General features: G+C 41.6%; 1 protein-coding gene across 1 annotated transcript in view; it reads left to right on the forward strand.

Annotated features, from left to right (window-relative positions):
• LOC101419419 (popy Class I histocompatibility antigen, A-1 alpha chain-like) overlaps window positions 1–442 on the forward strand; it is a 205,203-nt gene extending 204,761 nt beyond the window's left edge. Inside the window, exon 6 of the mRNA XM_071211037.1 lies at window positions 16–442. Coding sequence (XP_071067138.1) covers window positions 16–113 — 98 coding nt within the window. The 3' untranslated portion in view covers window positions 114–442. The remainder of the gene's footprint in view (window positions 1–15) is intronic.
• The last annotated feature ends 8,164 nt before the right edge of the window (window positions 443–8,606 follow it).

The following is an 8,606-nucleotide window of genomic DNA, read 5'->3' on the forward strand; positions in this document are numbered from 1 at the left end:
GTTGTTTTTTCACAGGTAGAACAGGAGGACAAAGCTGCCTCGTGGGGGACGGAGAGATTCCAGAGCTGTTCACACTCTCATGTGACTTCAAGACCCCTTTCCTTGGGATGTGAAGACTTTCCTTCCTCAGCTGGCATCTGTGTGTCTGCATTTCTATTGTATACTGGAGGATGGGGAGGTAGCTCGCCCCCGCCCCCACATCCCCAAACACTGACCTGTGTTCCCTGCCCCGACCGACCATCCTGCTCGGGAGAGCTGGGTGTGGAGCATCCACAGCCCTGTCTTACTTCATGGTGCTCTGAGCTGCCCCTTCCTGCTTCCCTTGAAAATGAGAACCTGGGATGATTTTGCTTTTACAAAGTCTTGGCATTAGGTGGGATTGAGGAATCAATTGAGGAAGAGGAAGATTCTTAAACAAGAATGAAGAAATAAAATGCTCTGAGAAATTTCCAGGACCTGTGTGTCTACTGTGTTGAGTGTTCCTGTGGAGAGCCAAGGGTGGACAAACCTCTGTCCAGTCAGGGCTCTGTCGCCCTAGGCTTGACACTGAGAAGGATCGACAGTTTTGACTTTACTTAATTCCTGGAGTTTTGGTCCTTCTCTGCTGCCTGCCCTCCCTCTCTGCCCTTACCCAGCTCCACTGACCCCAATGCTGGCTGCAGCCCAAGCCCATGGATTTGGAGAGCAGACCCTAGTGTAGACCCACAGGTGGGCAGAGGGGTCTTAGCCTGGATTGCTCTTGTCTTAGAGGGAGTTGAAATTGTGCTATAATCACAGGGGGGTGAAGGGGAGGGGAGGGAGAGGAGCACTTCTGAGGACAGTCCTGGAATCCTCAGTGTCAAGGTGAGTAGACGTTGCACCATTGCTGCCAGGAGATCACAGCTGTGTTAGGAAAGGCACTGGGGGCCTGTCCTCACTGCCCACTCTTGCACCTGGTATTGGTGTAGGACTGTGCAGGATGTCCCATTTTGCTTCTGGGAAACATTCATGAACTAAAAAAAGTTAAATCTCTGGCCTTAGTGCAGGGAAGGTGATGTGTGAACTCAGGTGGTCAGAGTGGGCCTCACTGAGGCTATGAACTTTGAGGACAGTTTGAAGGTCATGAAGGGCATGTCCATGAGGATGTCTGGGAAGGTCTTCCCAGGCAGGGAAGTGGGCAGTATGTCTTGGTGGGCAGGGGCGGCCTGTGCTTCTGGGAAGGGCAGGAGGCTGGAGTGGTGTTCAGCGATCCATGGACCACATTCGAGTGACTGCACATCTCTGGCACCACATTTGGGAGGCACGTTGACCAGGTTGCACAGGAATCTCCTGACACCCCACAAGGATCCAGAAGGTCTGGTGGAGCATGAGGTTCTGTGTTCATAACAAGGGGATGCTGAGCTGCTGGACTTCAGGTCCATCTTTAGAGCAAGAACCAGACCAGGGAGGCCCCATGTCTGTGCTCCAGCTCCCCTGGGGGTGGTGGAATGTGCCTTCTGGGCTCTTGCCCCATGTCCTGAGACAGGGTTCTAGGGAGAAGCCCTAGTGTTTCATCACAAGCCCTTCAGGCCATCCTGACTCAGATGGTGAAGTTTGTTCTGCCAATGATGAATGTAGTACCCCAAGTGGTTCTTAAATCATGTAAAAAGGAGGAAATTTATTGTTTTTATTAGAGTGATGTTGGGAAAGGAATGAGCTTTCTCTATGATAGGGTATAGCCAGGTGGGGATTTATTAAGTGGTTCAATGTTCTCTTGTAAACTGAAGCTCTGAATTCCTGTTATGTGTCTCTCAATGAATTTCATGCACATTTCTTGGAGCAAACAATGGATTTTAGATAGTTCTAATTTGAACATAAGGAGTTTGTACATGTGATTCTGGGATTCCCTTTATTTTGGGGAGAGCCACAGAACCAGGAGCTTGAGGTCACACACCCAGGAACAGCATTCATGACCTGCCTAGGTCGGGTGCTTTTTGAGGCAAGTCCACTGCTGCTGGGTAAGGGGCTTGGCCACCCACTGACCTGATGTTAGACACAGGCCCTCAGGTAAGACCTGCTGCTCCTGCCTGATTGACCACGTGCCAGTCATGAGCCCCTGCCCACTGGACTCTGCACAGTCCAGCATCTCTGGGTCAGCCTGTCCTGAGCCAGAGTCTGCTGTGATCATCTGGTGGGGAGGCCAAGGCTCCTCCGTGTCCAGCTCAAACATGTTGGAAAGGTGAACTTCCCTCTTCATGGTGGATGGTGGTTCTGCCTATACCAAGTCTCCTTAAGTGTGGAATCCCTGGTGTGGGAAGTGGTCCAGGAGCTGCAGGATGGGCATGGAGGATGGAAAGTGAGGACAGATGTCAATTCCCAGAGCTGGGATCAGCCTGGAACTTTATCTGGTACACTGAAGGCACTTGGGTTTGGCTGGATAAGGGGGTGACTTATAAATGACATATTTTGACTTACTCCCTTATACTTTTTTATGGCTCCACCTTTTGTCTGTCAGCTTATCTTCACAAATAAGTAGAGGGATATTGCTGGATGGATAATTGATTTCTGAAAATATCTCTCCCTGTCTTTTTCTCATAGTAGGATTAAAAACCCAAATCTCTAAGACTTCAGAGGATCACTGTGCACTGGCATTTCATATACCTTTTCTATTTCCTTGCTCATGCACACATTTCTGTGGAGAGGATCCATAACCTTTAGTTTTTATGAGACCCCATAATAGTCTAATACACCCCCCAGGTTTAGATACTGCGCTACTCAAAGTTGGTCAAGAGCAGCTGGTCTACAAACTTTTTAGCAGACCCAAGGACATGATGTAAATGTTCCTCTGTTGCTGCGTGTCTCCAGTCTGGGACACAATAAGGTAGAGGCTCCTTGTTGCTCTTGGTCTCAGTTTCCATCTGGATCTCACTGTGGCTGATCCACAGAGCAGCACTAGTCCCTGACCACACTGAGGAGGTTTTGATGGAGATGGACCGTGTTCCAGCACCTACACTGGTGTCCAGTACCAGGAAGGAGTTAACGGGTAGTTAAGGGGATTCCATATTCAGTAATATGTTGGATACACTTTTAAGACTCTCTTCCACTGAAGAGAACTAAAAATAATGGGAAAATATAAGAGCATCCAATGAATATCAAAGAGAAAGAGAATAATCATGTAGGTTAAAATATCCACATGGAAAGCCATCTAGAAAGAAAAAATGCTTTCTTCCCGAGGGCATGTTCCAAATCTGAAAATCGTATCTTTAATTTTCTGGGCTCAAATGCTGAAGTAGACAGGAACTGATACCAAATGTTGTACTTGTGGCAAGTGAAGTATAAGTCAGGTAGAAAACAAAGATTCATAGCCTCAAAGGAAGGGAGGAACAAAAGAAATCTGTCTCATCCCCCAAAGAAGGGATTTCTGAGGAAATGTGCCTTTTAGCCAAGGGTTGGGGCTGAGTGGCGGGAAGGAGAAAGCAACTCTTTCTGAGGACAAGAACATCTAGAGGAGTTCATATTTCAGTTCTATGTGAAATTTTTGTTGTTGTTGCTGTCTTTATTTTTTAATATTACATTAAAAAAATATGAGGTCCCCATATACCCCCCACTCCCTCACCCCACTCCTCCCCCCATAACAACAATCTCCTCCATCATCATGAGACATTCATTGCATTTGGTGAACACATCTCAGCACCACTGCACCTCATGGTCAATGGTCCACATCATAGCCCACACTCTCCCACATTCCACCCATTGGGCCATGGGATGACATACAATGTCTGGTAACTGTCCCTATAGCATCACCCAGGACAACTCCAAGTCCCAAAAACACCTCTACATCTCATCTCTTCCTCCCATTCCCTACACCCAGCAGTCACCATGGCCATTTCTCCACACCAATGCCACATTTTCTTCAATTACTAATCACAATAATTCATGAATAGCTTATCAGTAAGTCCACTCTAATCCATACTCTATTCCTCCATCCTGTGGACCCTGGAACAGTTATGTCCACTCCACATCTGTAACAAGAGGGGACCTAGATTCCACATGGATGCTGGATGCAATCCTCCCGATCTCAGTTGTAGGCACTCTTGGCTCCATGGTGTGGTCATGGTGTGGTGGTTGACCTTAAGTCCAATAAACCAGAGTGTAGGAGCTGAAGTCTGTTGAGGCTCAGGGCCTGGCTATCACATGGTCAGGCCAGAGATTCAGGTCCCCTGGGTATATATGAAACCCCAGCACCAACTAGTTCCGGTAAAAGTAACAGGAGACGCTTGTGAACAAAGATCACATCTGAGTCCAGCTCCATCACACAGACAGACAAACTCCAAAGTAGGGCCAACTGACATGGCACTGAACTCCGTCTGCAATGACCATAGAACCTGTGGTTATCTGCAGCCTTCAGAAGAACCAATACATGGGGTTGTATCTACTTTACCTGTCTCTGGGACTCTGCTGATGAATGCATAAGGACAACCCCTCTGATAACCTCCCGGCTCTTTTTGGGGACTCATAGCCATGTAAACTCATTTGTCCTTTCCATTTCACCCTTGATTCAGGTAAAAAAGCATTTTTAACTCCTGGTATTATACGTAGATTGAGATATTCTGCTGATCCAAGTTGACCCTTTTATTCAAGGTCATTTTCTAGTTACATCATCAGCTGGTACTTAGTAGTAAACCCTCGACGCCAGGGAGGTTCATCCCCGGGAGTCATGTCTCACGCTCGGGGAAAGATAATGCATTTACATGCTGAGTTTGTCCTGATCTATATGAGAACTCTCAATTCGGTTCCATTGGTCTGTGTGTCTCTCTTTGTGCCAATACCATGCTCTTTTCACTACTGTAGCTTTGTAGTATGTTTTGAAGTCAGGTAGTGTGATCCCTCCAATTTCGTTTTTCTTTTTCAATATGTCTTTGGTTATTCGGGGCCTCTTTCCTTTCAAAATAAATTTCATAGTTAGTTTTTCTAGTTCCCTAAACAATGCTGTGTTGATTTTTATTGGGATTGCATTGAATGTGTATATCAGTTTTGGTCGGATAGACATCTTAATAATATTTAGTCTTCTTATCCATAAACAGAGAATATTCTTCCATTTATTTAGGTCTTCTTTGATTCCTTTGAATTGTGTTGTGTAGTTCTCTGTGTATAGTTTTTTATATCATTAGTTAAATTTATTCCTAGGTATTTTATTTTTTATTGACTCTTTTTTTTGTGTGTGTGATATAGCATTTTTTTGTCTTTATTCATTTTTTAAATATTACATTAAAAAAATGAGGTCCCCATATACCCCCACCCTCCTCACTCCACTCTTCCCCCCATAACAACAATCTCCTCCATTATCATGAGACATTCATTGCATTTGGTGAATACATCTCTGAGCACCACTGCATCTCATGGTCAATGGTCCATATCATAGCCCACACTCTCTTTGATTTCCTCCTGAGCTTGCTTATTATTGGTGTACAGAAATGCTACTGATTTTTGTGCATTCATCTTATAACCTGCAACTTTAGTAAACTCATTTATGAGTTCTAGAAGCTTTGTTGTAGACTTTTCAGGGTTTGCTATATATAGGATCATATCATCTGCAAATAATGAAATTTTGACTTCTTCCTTTCCAATCTGAAAGCTTTTTATATCTGGTTCTTGCTTCAGTGCTCCAGCAAGTACTTCTAAGACAATGTTAAATAGAAGAGGTGATAGCGGGCATCCTTGTCTTGTTCCTGATCTTAGAGGGAAAGATTTTAGGATTTCACCATTGTAAATGATGTTGGCCATGGGTTTTTCATATATAGTCTTTATCATGCTCAGAAAATTTCCTTGTATTCCAATATTTTGCAGTGTTTTTATCAAGAATGCATGCTGTATTTTGTCAAATGCTTTTTCTGCATCTATAGATATAATCATGTGATTTTTTTCCTTCAATCTGTTTATATGGTGTATTACATTGTTTGATTTTCTTATGTTGAACCATCCTTGCATACCTGGAATGAATCCCACTTGGTCATGGTGTATAATTTGTTTAATGTGTTGTTTAATTTAATGTGTTGTTTAATGTTTTGTTGAGAATTTTTGCATCTAGGTTCATTAGAGAAATTGGACTGTAATTTTCCTTTCTTGTGGTGTCTTTGTTTGGCTTTGGTACTAGGGTAATATTGGCATCATAGAATGAGTTAGGTAATGTTACTTCTATTTCAATTTTTTGGAAGAGTTTCAGCAAGATTGGTGATAGTTCTTTCCGGAATGTTTTGTAGAATTCACCTGTGAAGCCATCTGGCCCTGGGTTCTTCTTAGTTGGGAGGTTTTTAATGACTGATTCTATATCTTTACTTGTAATTGGATTGTTGAGATCATCAATTTCCTCTTTCATCAATATAGGCTGCTTATGTGTTTCTAGGAATTTGTCCATTTCCTCTGAATTGTCATTTTTGTTGGAATATAGGTTTTCAAAATGTCCTCTTATGATAGTCTTTATGTCTGTGTGGTCAGTGGTGATATCTCCTTTCTCATTTCTTATTTTGTGTATTTGCATCTTCTCTCTTTTTTTTTCTTTGTTAGCCTGGTAAGGATTTGTCAATTTTATTGATCTTCTCAAAGAACCAGCTTTTGGTTTTGTTTATCTTTTCAATTGCTTTCTTATTTTCTATTTCATCTAGTTCTGCTCTTATCTTTGTTATTTCTTTCTTTTTTCTTTCTGTGGGGTCACTTTGTTGTTTTTTACTAATTCCTCCAAATGTGCAGTTAGTTCTTCAATTTTTGCTCTTTCTTTTGTTTTGATGTATGAATTTATGGCTATAGATTTCCCTCTCAGTACTGCTTTTGCTGCATCCCATAAATTTTGGTATGTTGTGTTATCATTTTCATTATTTCAAGGTAGTTATTAATTTCTTTTGAGATTTTCTCTTTGACCCACTGGTTTTCTAAGAGTGTGCTGTTTAATTTTCATGCCTTGGAATGAAATCTGGGTCTCTGGCCCTTCCAGATTTCCAGCTTCACTCCACGGTGGTCAGAGATATTATTTTGTATGATTTTGATCTTTCTGAATTCATTGAGCCTTTCTTTGTGGCCTAGCATATGGTCTATCTTGGAAAATGATCCATGTGCATGTGAGAAAAATATATATCTTGCTGTATCGAGTGTAATGATCTGTATATGTCTATTCGATCCAGCTCCTGTAATATATTGTTCAATGTTTTTGTTTCTTTATTGATTCTCTTTTGTGATGTTCTGTCCAATGTTGATAGTGGTGTATTAAATTCTCCCACTATAATTATAGAGGTATCTATTCTTTTACTTAGTTTTCCAGTGTTTGCCTCTCATATTTAGAGGCACCCTTGTTAGGAGCATAAATATTTATGATTGTTCATTCTTCTTGAAAAATTATCCCTTTCACTAATATGTAATAGCCATCTTTGTCTCTCACAATTGTTTCACATTTAAAGTCTAATTTGTCTGATATTAATATAGCTACTCCTGCCTTTTTTGGTTACTGTTTGCTTGTAATATTGTTTTCCAGTCATTCACTTCAACCTCCATGAATCCCTGGGTCTAAGATGTGTTTCTTGTAGACAGCATATAGATGGGTCATATTTCCTTATCCAATCTTACAGTCTGAATCTTTGACAGGTGAGTTTAATCCATTGACATTCAGTGTTATTACTTTCAAGGAATTATTTATGGTAGACATATTTTGTTTGGACTTTTGTCATATTTTGTTTGTTTGTTTTTCCTTCTCTTTTTGTCTTTTTGTTGCTCTTACACTCTCTTCCAACTCTGCCTCTCCTGTTTTTTTCTTTCTTCCTGCAGAACTCCCTTTACTATTTCTTGAAGGGCAGGGTTCTTTTTGGCATACTCTTTCCATTTCTGTTTATCTGTGAATATTTTGAACTCTCCATCATTTTTGAATGCTAGTTTAGCTGGGGAGAGAATTCTTGGTTGCAAAATTTTTTCTTTTAGTACCTTGACTATGTCATACCACTGCCTTCTTGCCTCCATGGTTTCAGATGAGATATCAGCACTTAATCTTATGGAGCCTCACTTGTATGTGATGGTTCTCTTTTCTCTTGTGGCTTTTAGAATTTTCTCTTTGTCTTGAGCGTTGGATAATTTGACAAGTATATGTCTTGGGGTGGGTATTTTTGGGATTTATGGTGTTTGTGGTGCCTTGTGCTTCCTGGACATGTACATCCATCTTTCTCAGTAGATTTGGGAAGTTTTCAGGTATTATTTCCTCTGACACACCTTCTGTCCCCTTTCCCTTCTCTTCTCCTTCTGGGATGCCTATAATACATATGTCTGTGCATTTTGCATTGTCATTCAGGTCCCTAAGTCCTAGCTGGCCTTTTTCTATCTTTTTATCAATCAGTTCTACTATCTGTTTGATTACAGATGTACTGTCTTCCACGTCGCTAATTCTCTCCTCTGCCTCTTCTAATCTGCTGCTATTTGCTGAGAGTGTATTTTTTATTTCCTGAATTGTGGTGTTCATCATCATCATATCTGTTATCTTTTTGCGTATGTCTGCAATTTCCTCTCCAAGTGTTTTCTTCATATTGTTAGTCTCTTCCTTTACTTCATTAAGTTGGTCTCTAATATATGTTTTGAGATCTTTAATTACTTGTCCAAAGTTCTGCTCCTTTTCC

The sequence above is a fragment of the Dasypus novemcinctus genome, chromosome 22, assembly GCF_030445035.2.
Source record: "Dasypus novemcinctus isolate mDasNov1 chromosome 22, mDasNov1.1.hap2, whole genome shotgun sequence".
Lineage (NCBI taxonomy): Eukaryota > Metazoa > Chordata > Mammalia > Cingulata > Dasypodidae > Dasypus > Dasypus novemcinctus.